Source organism: Amphiura filiformis, chromosome 2, assembly GCF_039555335.1.
Source record: "Amphiura filiformis chromosome 2, Afil_fr2py, whole genome shotgun sequence".
Lineage (NCBI taxonomy): Eukaryota > Metazoa > Echinodermata > Ophiuroidea > Amphilepidida > Amphiuridae > Amphiura > Amphiura filiformis.
In genome coordinates this window covers 8847057-8863017 of record NC_092629.1, presented here as the reverse complement: position 1 = coordinate 8863017, position 15961 = coordinate 8847057, and the positions used below count along the sequence as shown (strand labels likewise).

General features: G+C 38.1%; 1 protein-coding gene and 1 long non-coding RNA gene across 2 annotated transcripts in view; both read right to left on the bottom strand.

Annotated features, from left to right (window-relative positions):
• On the bottom strand, positions 1-9177 carry LOC140172753 (uncharacterized). Its single transcript, XR_011861750.1, has 3 exons — positions 9053-9177; positions 858-1085; positions 1-157 (listed from the first exon to the last, which is right to left on the bottom strand). It is a non-coding gene; the product is annotated as an uncharacterized lncRNA (long non-coding RNA).
• Positions 9178-14862: 5685 nt separating this feature from the next.
• The window catches only part of LOC140145854 (uncharacterized), a 41340-nt gene continuing 40241 nt past the window's right edge, over positions 14863-15961 (bottom strand). Inside the window, exon 21 of the mRNA XM_072167541.1 lies at positions 14863-15567. Coding sequence (XP_072023642.1) covers positions 15469-15567 — 99 coding nt within the window. The 3' untranslated portion in view covers positions 14863-15468. The remainder of the gene's footprint in view (positions 15568-15961) is intronic.

Below are 15961 nucleotides of genomic sequence, written 5' to 3'. Positions count from 1 at the left end.
CTACTGTCAATTGCAATTCCGCGATACGATCTGTTGGCACCAACAGCATTGTTGATTATGACTGTCTTGTTCGAGCCATCGAGATTGGCACGATAAATATGACCTGTTTCATCTGTCCAGAGGAAAATACTATCGGTTACGCATATCCCGTGCGGAGCTATAATACAATAATGCAAACAAACAATAAGAACATGAAGAACAATAATTTACAATGCGCAACTATTTATGGATAAAACGTTGAATACAAGAGTTAAGAACAACGTCCAGAATCACAATGATTGGTACCCATCAATTTGACGTTTATTGAAAAGCTTGTCTAGAATGGGCTACTTGACTGCCATGGTTACCATTTCCGGTTGGCTTCACACTGGTTTGGGCTCTCTCTGACCTGAGACGAATATACTTGAGTTTCCAGCGATCTCCTGTCATTTTACTTATCAAGGCGGTCCCCGTTATTATAATGACTTTGCTAATGAATTAAGGGCTGGCATAAAGAGTATAGATCAAGATTGATTGACAGAAAGTACTAAATGCGCACCTCAAACAGTTTTGCGATACCCGTCTTCGATCTTTTGGATCTTATGTTGAACTTTGATGCGTCGACTCATCAATTATCAATGATAACTGATGGGTACCAATCATTTTGATACAGCTTGCATAATTGAGTTAAATGATTGGGGTAGCGTAAGTTATTCGATTGCGAGGGCATCAAGTTTAGTCGAGGGGCACTGGCCCATTTCCTATGTGTTTTTTTTTTTTTTCATACTTTTCAGTTTAATGAGAGGGAGCACTCAGCCACGCGTCTCTATGACGCTACACCATCATATGTCACATTTCTACTCTATATTCATACTCACCTTCGCCAGGCAAATCTAGGACGGTATTTATCCGACTCCATGTCAAATCGGTATCCACTTCCAGGATACGAGTTTTAGCTTCCGTGATAAAAATCTTTCTGGTAAAAGGATCATGGGTGATACCTTTAAGTGAATTGTTTAACTGCATTGCTTTATTGAAACGCAGATGGGTCAGGTTAACACCTACATCAGCTGAATAGAAGCAACCATCCGAACATCCCACCAACACTGAAATAACAGAATGTGACAATTGAATTATTTCATGTAAACCAGAATTCAATTATATAGACGTTCTGGATGGAATAGTATACATCAGGTGCTACAACCCATTAGCGCCAATCCGGCTCAAAATATGGGGGGTACGACCGGTCAAAATTGTTAAAAAGTGGCTGACACATCCCCCTGTCCTCTCCCCTGGGATTGACGCCCATGCTTCCACCAACTAGATCATCATCAGCTGAGTGCCACCCGTCTTTAATATGTTTTGCCCACTGGGTGGGGACACTAACCTCTTGGTAGTGAGCTTCCCAGATAGCAAGACAACGTTGGCCCAACGTTGGCAATGGTCGGCATGGTCGCGGTCGGTAAGCCGACGCCAAGCCAACGTTGGACCAACATTGACATGCCAACCTTTAGTCATGCTTGGTATGGGAACGTCAGGCCAACGTTGGGTCAACGTTGTTATGCCAACATTATATTATGGTCGGTATGCCAACGTCAAGCCAACGTAGCCAGCCAACCTTAAAATGACGGTCGGCATGACAACGTTGGGCCAACGTTGTTTTGCCAACCTAAAATGATGGTCGGTATGCCAACGTCGAGCCAACGTAGCTAGCCAACCTTAAAATGACGGTCGGTATGCCAACGTTGGGCCAACGTTGTTGTGCCAACCTTAAATGATGGTCGATATGCCAACGTCGAGCCAACAGAGCAAGCCAACCTTAAAATGACGGTCGGTACGCCGAGGATGGGCCAACGTTGTTGTGCCAACTTGAATGATAGTCGGTATGCCAACGTTGCACCAACGTAGCCAGTCAGTCGTAAAATGACGGTTGTTACGTGGAGGTTGTTCCAATGTCGTCGCACAAACGGTTGGAATCCCAACATTGGACCAACGATGGTATGAACTGTTGTTCAAGTCATGGAAATGATCATGTTTATAATTATTTTCTTTTTACTACTAAGGCGTATTAAAGAGTGACAAAGCCCCATTAGATAAACTTATAATAATATCAAATAATAATAATAATAATAATAATAATAATAATAATAATAATAATAATAATAATAATAATAATAATAATAAACATAATGAATAATAATAGGCCTAATGAATAATAATGATAATAATAATGATGATGATAATAATGATAATGCTTATACCCTACTAGGTATGTAATTATAATACATGTAATAACAATATTGCTTTGGAATTAAATCAACAATAAGAATTATATTTTTATATTATTTCTTTTTCTTTTTTTTCTTTTTTTTTTAAATCAACATTTATAGCAAATGTTATCAATATTGACAGTAAATTTGATCAATATCCCTAAAAAGATGCACTTTGGCAGGTTTAGTCATGAAAATATAGCTTATATTAACTTCAAACACTTATCCAACTATGTAATCCCAGTTAGCTCAATTGGTAGAGCATCAGACTTATAAACAGAAGGTCCCTGGTTCGAATCCCGGTAGGACAAGGTAAGTGACTTGTGTAAAATTAAGGTAGTTAATTTGTCTTCGTTGTAAAATAGAGAGTAGGGTAATTTAAGACTTAAAGTAAGCACAGTATACACAAGTAACTGATTTTTTTTTCGGGTTTTTTTCTCATTGGGCTTGTTTGCCAATGGTTGGATCAACGTTGGCTATTGGTTGGATCAACGTTGGTCAAATAACGTTGGCCCAACATCAAAGATTTAATGTTGGCCCAACGTCGCAAATTACATTTGTATTGCGGTTGGGTCAGTTGGATCGACGTTGGCCCAATGTTGGCCCAACGTTGTGGTGGTTGGCTGCCCGGCCAAAATCACGTTGGGCCAACGTTGGCCCAACGTAGTAAGGTCAGTTCGCCCACGTTGGACCAAAGTTGGGCCAACGTAGTGTTGCTATCTGGGTTAATTTTTTTAGCTAGATATTGTTGGTCTGAGCTTAAGACTCTTAGGTGGACAACCAAACCATACCGGCGGAAGTAGTAAGCCATATCAATATCATATTCCGAATAATCTAGATCACTGTATACTTATTGTTTTAAACACATTACAACTTCCGCCATATTTGTAATTGTTTACATGTATAATCATAATAACATGGATTGTCACAGAAAGTAACAGAACAATATAACCATCAGCCCTGTTACTGTATATATGTTTGATATGCTGTGTCGAATTCTTATTGGCTAAAAACTGCGCCAACTGTTATTACTGCATGCTATTTAGATTTTGAAAATTTATTTGAATAAGAATTTCAGAATTCAAGGTTCATAGTGTTATCAGTAATTCATATCATGCATGCTCAGATAATTGAAAACATCACACATTCTCACTGCGTGTTATTCATAAGCTCATGAATATTAATGAGATCAGAAGTCACTTGCAGTTTGCATTTTAATGAGATGGGCGTGGCAAAATGTGTATAATCATGAGGTGGGCGTAGTCATTTAGCATATATGAATACTAATGAGCAAATATTTGTCCGTGTTTGGAGAGCTTTGAAATATTGAAATCCAAGATTGAAGTACGCCATTTTGAGCAGGAAATGATGGCAGAGATAAAAACGACGAAACTTCTGTTCCAAGATGGCGGCACATACGGTTGACCTATGACCAGTTCTGGTTGACTTAACTGGACTCGTGACCTTTGACCACTTCGGTTGCCCGTTGACTAGTGCTTGTATCTACATGTAGCTATACGTGTAACTGGACTCGTGTATGAATGGCCAAGTGGTCCAAAAAACGTGTAAGACAAACGTGTAAGGTTACACGTGTAAGATTGCATCTTATACGCGTAAGAATGCATCTTATACGTGTAAGGTTGAATCTTACACGTGTAAGAATGAAGCGGGATTCTTAAGTTGAGAATCACAGAGTAAGAGATCACAAACAACCAATCATCTTACGCGTTGCAAACATCGACCAATAATATGTAAAGACGTTTTTAGATTTGTAACACCCACGACTTCTTATACGTGTAAGATTTTGAATTTAGTGATGGACGATACGCGATATTATCAAATATTATTGGCGGCGTACCGAGGATTAGTATAGAGCTCGTCACGAATATCGTAAACAAGGCATTTTCTAAATTTGTACGAGTGCTACAATATCCTGTATTGTATGCCGAAACTCTGTCAGAAATTGTTCCGATTGTTGGACCGTCATGGTCACAGCACAATTTATCTCACTTTCTGGTTACTTTTTCTCAGTTATGAAGTCAATTTGTACTCAATATCAATTAATTTCAAGAGGTCAAAGTAAAATGATCACGTTCTACCGTGGTACATATTGATATCGTGGCTGAGATTATTCGACGCTCGTCGTATGTTATAGTCAAACTTGAATACCGTCCATCCCTAATAGGCATTATTCTTACGCGTGTAAGAAAAGCTATGTCGAGAAGTCATTGGTCAAAGATGATTGGTTGTTTGGGGTTGAAATATGGGTTCTTTACTATGATTCGTCAATTTAAGCAACCCGCTAGATTCTAAGACGTATAAGATGCGATCTTCCTCGGATCTTACACGTGTAAGAAGCAATCTTACACGTGTAAGATGCCATCTTACACGTGTAAGATGCCATCTTACACGTGTAAGGTTACACGTATAATCTTACACGTTTTTTTGGTCCACTTGGCCATTCATCGTATGATGTGATCTTTGACCGCGTTAACTTGACATCATTAGAATGTTGACCTCATGAGCAATAAAATGAGCAGAATGAGCAATAAAATGAGCAGCAAAATAAGAAATCAATAAAATTAGCAGAATGAGTAGGAAGAGTAACATCATGAGCAAAGGAGCAACACAATGAGCAGACATGAGCAATAAAATGAGCAACAAATTTGATTAAAATGAGCAAAGATCTGGTAATACTATAAATCCCTCACGTTTATACCAATGCGATAAATAGTTTTTAGACCTATTTTATAACGACCGAATGAGGTCTTTAGTGAGGTCTTTAGGTTGGGTATGTTTCGCTTTGGTCGAAATGAAATAATAGACATCTTGCGATTTCCAGAGGCCGTGATCGTACGCCCACGGATCTGTTCATAATCACTCTCCTGTATCGAAGTCAGGTCGCGTATTTAACCAGTTTTTTAGATTATGCGCGTAAAAAATTAACGTAAGGACTGCGTTGAAAATAGGATGGCGCTGCACGGAGTGAATAAAGTATTTTGAAATTACCCACTTTAATACTGGCCTTCGCAATGCATTGTGGGATAAAATCACATCATGCATCTTGTCTGATACTATTGAAATCCACTATAAATATCAATATGAAAACACTATTTGACCATGAAGATGACGAGAGAGACTGTGAGCGAGTAGAACAAGAGAGATGCAATTATGCTACCTACTTTATCATTTTAATTAAGAATTTCGATATTCTACGTCGTACATGTAGTCAGAGAGAATCTCATCCAAGGAGGTTAGAGATAGAAAGGAGCGGCAATAGATTACGCAATGCTTTGTTCCTTTGATGCCGATTTGATTTTCCGCCAGGATATTCATAAAAGTGGTACCATTGTTTCGAACAAAGGGGTTCCGCCATTAAATTGGTCACTTATCCGGCATAATATTAACGCTTTACACAACAGGCGAGTATCAATAAGTGACCACAATACAGTCATGTGTAAGGGTAGGCATGTGTAAAGTCGTACCATTGTTCACATGTATCCCAAATGTGTGCTTGTGCGGGTCTGAAGTCTATAAAGGAGGCTTTAGCTGTCGATGTAATCTTCTTTATCACCCACCTGACTTTAGGCGCTTTATTTAAATAAATTGAATGCTCTTGCTGATCGGTTACACATCAGAATGTATTAAGGCTGCCAGGTGCGCATTTCTATAGCACTCTAATCGGTACGTATACATACGTATAACTTTGTTCACAAATTTTCATTTTATTTTATTTTAAGAAGGAGATTGGCAAAGGAGAAAGGGGACTGGGGAGGAGTAGATATACCCTTTGGGAGGGGATGAGGGAGGAAGAGGTGATGAGGGGATATGGAGAATGAGAGAAGCCTACAGGAAGGGAGAAAGAAGAAAGAAGAAAAATGAAGAGAAAGAAATAATGAGAATTAAATAAAATAAGAGAAAGAAAGGGACATATTATTGGAATGAGAGGGAGAGTGAGAGAGGACAAAAAGAAAGAATGAGGGGGGTAGAATCGAAGAGATAGAAGGAGAGTGAGGGAGTGTTAAAGTTAGTGTAGCCCTAGGAAAGAATAAGTACAACGAAAGAAAATAAATGAAAATAAATGTAATAATAATTATTAGAGAAACTAAACACAACATCACTAATTTTTGTCTTGGAATAGATTCATCAGGATTGTATAAAGTCATAAAGTTCATTAATTATGTAGACAAATCCAAAAGTTCTACTCACGGTTAGACAGTTTCGTCAACCCGGTCGGTTGACTTCTTCAGTAATGCAATGATCCACCTACACTCCCGCGAAATTCCTCATTCCTCGGGTGCACAGTTATTCTTAACAGTGGATCATACATGTGATTTAGAGAGTAGATGATCTACTCTCTAAATCACATGTATGATCCACTGTTAAGAAGAAATGTTAGAGTTCGTGTTAACCACCACTTATTTTTCCTTCAGAGGAAATATTTTCAAGCAGAAATTTGGAGCCGCCATGGGGAGCCCATGCAGTGCTATTATTGCCAACATATTTATGGAATGGCTCGAAACAGAAGCCATTGCCACTGCTCCCAGGGAATGCAAGCCAAAAATGTGGAGAAGATAATTATGTTGATGATGTCCTTGAAGTAATCAAAAAAGGAACCACCCAACAACTTACAGACCATCTCAACACGGTGGATCCCACGAACAACATCAAATTCACCCACGAAGAGGAAGAGAATAACCAGATCCCATTTTTGGACACCCTTATCATCGTAAAAAGACCTACACAGATCAATACCTGAACTTCTCTTCGCAACATCCCCTCCACCAAAAACTGGGTGTGGTTAGAACACTGCTCGATAGAATGGAGTGCATTGTCACTGAGGATGTTGATACATTAGAGGAAGAAAGTTAAATCAGATCTGCACTAACCCAGTGTGGTTACTAGTACCCTAAATGGTCAATTGACAAAACAAAGCAGCAAATGCAAAACAAACAGTCCAGAGCAAAGAGCAAGAAAGACAGTACAGAACAGAGCAAAGGAATGGTCGTCATCCCTTACGTGCAAGGAGTCTCGGAAAGACTTCAGCTATCATTCAAGAAATATGGCATAAACACAGCTATGAAGCCACATAATACTTTGAAACGGTTGCTGGTCCATCCGAAAGATCAGATCGACACTTTACAAACATGCGACTGTGTGTATGAGATCCCGTGCCTAACGTGCAACAAAACTTACATCGGCGAAACGGGAAGGAAATTCCAAACAAGACTTAATGAGCATAGAAAGACGTAGAAAAAGTCAAGGACGTCAAATACACTAGGTCAAAAAGACAAGAATCTGTTTCGGAACAGCATAAATCGGCCATTACGGACGACGTAGCTCAAGAGAATCATGTCATCAATTGGGAGGGGGCAAGCATAATTGACAAGGACACTAACAAACAAACCAGATGGATACGCGAAGCACTTTGGATTAGAAAGAGGGGCACCCAGACCATCAACCGTGACGAGGGCATCTACTCTCTAAATCACATGTATGATCCACTGTTATGAAGAACTGTGCACCCGAGGAATGAGAAATTTCGCGGGAGTGTAGGTGGATCATCGCATTACTGAAGAAGTCAACCGACCGGGTTGACGAAACTGTCTAACCGTGAGTAGAACTTTTGGATTTGTCTACATAATTAATGAACTTTACAACATCACTAAGCAGCCATTCGATGACATCAATGCCGTTAGGCGTTACGTAATTAAGACACCCAGTCAGATGTATTTCGCACCTGCCAAACACAAGTCACCCAATTTCGAAAACTGGACGTTGAATGCACACTCTCGTGAACATTGATTGGCAACATTTTCCAATATGTCAGCGCTCTAATCAGACACAATAGAACGATGAACGTTGCAGCCTGTTGATCTCATTAATATTTAAGTCTATCGTTATTGAGTGCGCTCGAGTACAACAAATTATTTACAAGCAGCATACACTTAACTCTTATTACAAAGAAATTTCATTATTAAATTGTATAGTTCGAAATACAGCAAGCCGTAGATGTTTATACATCCACCTGAACATGAACTTTGCATTTATTGACAACCGCATTTTCCAGTAATATCCTTCTCTGACTGACAAAATGCATGCTTTTCAGCAACAGGTTCGGGCAATACTGTGGTGTGGGCTTTTCTGATAAGATGCATATTTGGGCGAAAATAATCAAGAGATTTATATATATTGTAATAGCTCGTTATTACTCGAAATCCCGTTCTAATAGTGATAATTCCTAGCCTATTAATTATTTTAGCGTCGGCTTATTATTCGCACCAGAGCCTACTCTAGCTATACATGGTTCACTAACCAATTCTGTCCTATAAATGGTGAAAACGTAAATCTGTATTTAACTTTAACAAGTTACCAAATGAATTTATAACTTTTTTTCAGTCTGAATGTCAATCCTACACCCTCTGTGGTCGGGATTCGTCCAACCGGAAACTGTGAGCTTTTCGGCTATTAAAAGCGAAACAGTGAGAATAACGAGTGCAATTTGGATTTGTTTAGAAAAATCTTAGTATTCGCGTTTATATGCTTTATCGTGCAATTTGGGCCAACCGGGCACGTCCTGGTAACCGCGGAAGTCCACAGTTCACATAATTTCCACAATGGTTTTACATGTGTGTGTCCCTGATTGTGGTGCTTACAAACGCACCCCTAACATCCAATATATTCTAAATCATGGCTGCGCGTATGTGTAAAGAAATTACAACTTGTCAATCACAGAAAAAAGATTCAAATAAAAAAGGAAGAAGAAATAAATTGAAAAATACCAAAAGTAGTTTAGTACTCACCCTTGTTGGCTCCACAAAAAGAAAGTATAATGCTCAATACTATGACTACCATAGTACAAATAAGAAACATGCATCTGCAGGCCATTGCTTTGAACATATATGTGACAACTTCCAAAATAGTTTCCGTTGTTTTCTTGCATACGAACAAGTAACAGATTAATTCATATCATTTCTTGGATTCTACCAGAGTAAATAATATTACAATATCCCTATTATTAGCCCGGTTACTGTCATAGATATATTACGCTGGTGACGCTGTGTCTAAATCTCATTGGATCAACGCATTACATGATTATTCATGTTTTTCACTTAATAGGCATGTGCAAATGCTAAATTTATGGTGGTTTCGAACAATATACCACAGTAATGTCTGCCACAATCCAAGTGTTTCTAGAATGCCGTTAGAATCAGATTAATTTTGATGCTAATTTATTGCACATGCAAGGAAGGCTGGTTTTTAAATATCCGAGTGGGGATTTTCAATTAATGTTTTTGTGTAAAAACTGAAGCATCCCATGTATAAAAGAATAATATGGATATTGAATGTACGGTAACGATTCGTGATACTCAATCGAGGTACACTTCATCTGGTTTAGAAGGCAGAGTATTCAATGTTAGTTCTATATAGCCCGTTTTATTATTATTATTTTATTTTATTTATTTTTTATCTAGTGAAAATGAAGACTGAAAAGATGAAGAAAATTCTATGCGGATTTTTTACACAAAGTATAAAAATCCACCAGGTTTCAACATAACTTCTCGACCAAACTTTAGGACTTTCTCATCGCAATCCAATTTGTAGTGTCAGGCCCAGACTGCACGGTATGGTATGTAACTAGAACCGACAGAAACTGGCTGTGAGGCGACAACATTTTTACTAGTTTATCGACATGCTTGAGAAAACAGTATATGACCATTGGCCTTTACAATACTGCTTTTGCCCTTCTTCCGATTTGGCGCGATTTTTAAAAGCATGGGTCTTCAACATGCGCGCGCATACTGCCGGACACAGAACAACGTCTATTTTATTACTATTGTATTACCAAGCCGGCCAGACCTAGTACCCCTTTATCTTTTGATCAAATAACCTTGTAGATGGTAAATGATAATCTCATGACCGTGTTTCTATGTTAAGACTATTATCCTATTTCCATAGCTACCTATATATTTGGCACAGCGTCTGTTGTCCATGGCAACCGCTACCAAATAATTAATTAGTTACAAATTGTAAAGGCATTAATAATATTAATCTAATAACCTACAATAGCGTCATAGCAGTATGATCTGCGTGTCTTACCAATGTGTATTATTAATTGTGCATTGTTGCGTTGAATACAGGTAAAATGCATTATCTTTAGTATAGACATCTACCGGTGTTTGGAAATTAGGTTTTTGGCAACATTGAATGGCGCAAAGATAATGCTTAAGGGTATACGAGATATTGTGGGTCGAAGCAGCCAAAAAATCCGATTTTCATTATCTGAATCAATATATTATTGAAAATCAAACTTTGGTGTTTTGCAAAAGTTCATTCTACAAATCATATACTTTGAAAACTTGCTCAATTTATTGTTGTCAATGAGTTATGTACGTTTTACAAAAGTGTTGTTGTTTCAGCCCTCTTTACAACATAACTCAAGAACCACAGGACCTGCAAAAGTATATCTGTGATATTTGAATTCTTTTACACGCTTGCTATGAAGTGAGTTATGCAATTTTTGCTAAAGCTCACTACCATTCGCAATATGCTGTGAACAACTTTTTTGCTGCTTCGACCAACAATACATCGTATACCCTTAAGACACGGTTTATTCAATGTAAATGACTCACTATAAGTCATGATGCAGTCATGTCTACAGTAGAATTCATCTCGACCTTTGCAGGACTTAACCCCATTAAAAGCTATTAAACCAAGAAAACACTCATTGAAACAGCTCAACTGATTAAATCGGATCTTCTCTGGTTGTGCACAAGTGTCTGTTTTCATGTGCGATATCGCAATAAAGCTGGTATTATAGCTTCAGTTGGGTAACCGATTATAAAGGAAACGAAAGGAAACAATGGTATGTGTAGCTTTGTTCACGAAATGAGACAATGGCGTGCTTTTTGTAAACCAGCATTCTTGAAAATGAGCAACATAATGATTGTTGACTTAACACGGTTTGGAAATAATTTCTTCATATTTTTGGTGTTATCTGTCGTTTACATGTCCTTCCTAAAACACAAAAGTACGACCCTCTCCAAACACCTAAATTAGCTAAAAATTTAGGACATGTTACAAAACTATATTGTCTAGCATTTTAGAAGAGTACTTTTAATATTGGCCGGTTATTTTTCACACAGCGACGTTAACTAGGCAATGTACTATTACCTATAACATTAACTAAAACACCAAAGTACGAATATTTCCAAACATCTAAATTAGCTAAAAATTTAGGACATGTTAAAAAACTATATTTTCTAGAACTTTAGAAGAGTACTTTTAATATTGGCCGGTTATTTTTCACACAGCGACGTTAATTAGTCATATCCCCATACTTTTAACGTAGGGCTATTTGTAGAGGTCACGCGTCAATGGGAATGAGCACTGTGTATTGTGTATAGGAAAACGGACAGTAACTGCAGTATGTATCATATCAATGACTTTGTGTTTTGTTATAAATATTATGCAGTTCTGATGCCTTCCGATAGGAATGCACGAACATCGTTCAAACCTAATACCTGTAGATTTATAACCTTCCACTCTTCTCCGGCGTGCCTCTGTGGCTCGATTGGTTAGATTATTTCGAAGGTCGCCGGTTCGAATCCGGCCAGATGCACTTTTCTTTCAACGTTTATGTGCACTGGCCACTATGGGGAAAGTTTAAATTTGTTCATCCTATTAACCAGTGTACTTCGTCTATAAACATGTGGACCTGACAGCGTTAATATACGGTGTACGGAAAGTATTGTCGCCCCTTGCACAGTGTCATCGCCCTGATATCTTCATGGCAGAAAACCCCATGGTAGGTTGAATCCACCGCCACGCATGGCCATTTTGTATCGACCTGTTTAATAGTTTTGAGTCGCATAATGGGCCGAAGGACATCTGACTAAGGCTACTGACAATAGCCCCGATTAGTCCAGTGCCTGACCTCGCTGTGTGTGAGTCGAGCATGGTACGCCATTATTATAGGTCATATGCTTTTAGACTACTTCCACGATTGGCCTATACACTGCGCTATATAATTCGGCACATATAAATCAGAATTATTGTCAGTCACTTTCTGACAAGCTTCTTTCTCAAGACGCAAGCTAACGACTATCATATCTGTTCAAAATATATATTCAAGTGCAAAGAACCGCATTTGGTTTCTTTATACGCAATCATTTGCGGGAGATATTCATCATTTTCTATCCAGGTATCCAAAGATTTTCTTCTCATATCAAACTCGTGCATAGCACATTCACGTGTATCGATCCCGGGTATTGATTTTAGTATCTCTGCTGACAAAGTAATTATTAGCCAGCCGATGTCGGCGTGCCTTGGACCCTAACTTGGTTGGCCTGTGTGGCAACTAGGTTAAACATATTTTTTTTTAACAGATGCCTCAGGGTAACAGTCTAGGTACAGCCTACAGGCAAATACAGTTTGTTTCTGCTAGTGATGTGTATATTTTGAGCAGCAACTAAACAAATATTTCAGCGTCTTTTTAACTTTCCCAAACCTCGGTGGACATTTCAAAATGGCGGACAGTTAGGAGTAGAAAACAAAGGAGAGTACTGAAAAAGATAGAGAAATAGCCTGAAGATGGACAAAAGAGGGGGAAACTATTGAACATATATTAGATCTTCTAAATAATTCTACAAGGTGGGTTCATTGGTGGCATAACCATACTGATGCCTCTGTGAAGAAACAGACCGCGCTCCGGACGTCCACCAAAGCAGAAAAAAGCAACAATTACAGCTTTAATACAAGGACCATTAAGGAGATAATGATGTCGAGTATTCGGACTTCAAATGTGGACTAAATATTAGCCAATGATAAAACAAAGGCATGTTGTAAATAAAAAGTCAGAAATAATCAACTTAATGTGACTCATTTTCACTTTTATAATTGTATTTTGTAATGGGGACGACAATACTTTCTGTACACGGTATACATTCTGATGTGTAATCGAGTAAGAGCATTCAATTTATTTAAATGAACGAGTTGCGACCTAGCGCGCCGCTCAACTACCAGAAATCAACACAAAAGAATCAACTTTTGAAAAGCTCTCTAAACAAGGATTTAACCCTTGGCTAAAACGATACCCTTAACAGGTAACACGCGCCTGTTTTCGCACCCTAAACAGGGATTCCATGTATCAAATTTCATACTCTAAATTTCATTTCCGCGTATAAGCAATTGCAATTTCGTACCCTTTTTTTCAACAGGCCACAATGGGAGTGACTCCCCCGGGCACAAGAAACTGTAAAACCATTTACACAAGCATGTGGTGTAAACAAAATTGAACCCCATTTATGTGTGAAAAGGGTACACCATTGAGATGTAAACTACTACCCAGACCCAGCCCTTGCTGATTTTAGTAAAGTTTAGCCCATTTAGCGGTTCAGGGCAATCATGGTCGTCATTGGTGTCATTTACCCGAAACTTAAAAACTCTACCTGAGTAATGTTTACTCGTGATTGCCCGTACACCAGTGATGTGTTTACTATTACACCAGAGTAAATTTTACCGCTTATTTTTAAGGGTATACGTGTTTTTACCTCAAATTCATAACCTCATTAATAAACGCGATGCGTGCGATCCAATCATATTTTATTATTTGCAAAAACGCGAACGCAAATCGAGGTCATTAATATCTCACAATTGACCGCAAAATGCGTAATTGTTCCAATGTCGCACACAATTGACTTCCGCGTTCGCCTTATTGTGCGTCCAACAAACTGCGCGCGCGCTGGCTGCCGTATTTGGATTGCGCGCTACCATATTTGCACAGATTCTGATACGCACTTTTGTTATTGGTCGTTCTGTTTTAGCCTGATCGATTTTTGGAAAGGGAAGATGTAAAAATCATCTAATTTTATAAACTTTTGAGCAAAATTTGGTGTTATTTTGTAAGGTGAAGAGATTAAAGTGACGGTTATGAATGAGGTTAATAACTTTGCATCGAGTAATATGTCGGGCATTGTGAAAATTCTAAACATTTTGCTTTGGACCTCGGAATATCCCTCGGGGCTACGCCCCTCGGGATATTCCTCGGTTCCAAAGGCAAAATGTTTAGATTTTTCACAATGCCCTCCAAATAACCGATGCGCAGTTATTAACCTCTAATTAGTGTTTATGACCCTATGTCATATTCTTTGCAAAGTTCGGGTATTCTTTGTAAACATACATGAAATGTTGAAAGCGTTTCCTGTAGGTATTTATACAATATATAGCTTTTAGGTGTTGTGGAGAGAAATTTTGAAGCTTTTAAAAATACAACCCAAATCAAGCAAATTTGAGTTTTCGCTGTGTGCGTATTTATAGCCCACACTTTTATAAAAGCGCGTTAAAGTGAATTGCTCCCCGGCTGCTTGGGATTAAATACCTTCGGCCTTGGAGATATGGTATATGATATTCCCATGACCATCTTTACATGTTCAGGCTATTATATTATTTCCATAGTTACCTATTTGGTACAGCGTCTATTGTCCATGGCAACAGTTACCAATGATTTTAAAAGCATTAGTAGTAAAATACTGATACCAGTAGCTGCGTTTATCTCAAGAAGATTATTTTGTATGGAATAATGCACTATGTATCAAGTTTGCTTGATGTGATTATTTATTACTTTTTATGCTTTATCGTGCTAATATATACAGATGCTTTAAACCTGTAGGCTTTTGAGCCTTTTCAACTTTAGTTTTTTATTTTTTACAAAATTATTCCATTTTACAGCATTTTTAAAGCTTTTTCAGATATAAAATATATCTATTTATGACAAGATTGGTGGCGCTATTTAATTACCTGAAATAATCGTTCAAGCTTTTGATACAAATAATTCCTTTTATTTTGGATACAATATGTTTATAAAATTTCTTTGTTGCTTGTATCAGCTATCTTTTCCATCTGTTTTAATGGTTTTGATTACATACTCCTTGTCAAATTAGGAATTATGATTTTTTTCACTTTTTTACCTTATTTAATAATGGACCCAATTCTACATACTTCAAACAACCGTGCTTTTTGGCCATATTATGGTAAATAGGTAATGAACCTTTGATGCTTGTTAAATGCATCAACATCACAGTCTAAGTAATGCAGAGTTACTCGGAACTAATAATTATAATAAGATTGAGTATGAATGTTTAATTGACATGGTCATGTCAAAAAACGACCTATCGGAGTGGGTTAAAGTTATTGTCAGCAAACCACCTTTACCGCGACGTTATTGTGCATTGGTAACACCAGTGCTATTGGTAGCAGCGGTGCTGTCGGAGTCATCGACTCGTCCACGAGAAGTTTTCTGCTTCAAGTAAGCTTTCACCTGAAAATAAGATACAGAAAGTAAAACAAACCAAAATCACCTGATAAATACGTGTATTAGGTTGCTGTCGCAAATAAAAAGGTGGTAAATAGAACAAGTGATCTCGCCCCCAAATCGAACCCGGGACCTCGGATTTACGAGGCCTATACCTTAACCGCGGGAGTATGATTAGGCAGGTTGAAATTAGACCTTATAAGAGGCCATGTATTATTGTTAAAGAAAAGGGCAATAAATTCGCAAAGTGTTACACTTTTGGTTAAGGTTCCAGCTGATAGTCAGACAACACGATGTAGCAGATTTGGCTGTACGACCATTCCTTGTAATTGAAGAATTTATGTTCCATGGTGTCAACAGCCAAATTATTCCAGGATCGGCCTGTACCCATATGGGTAGT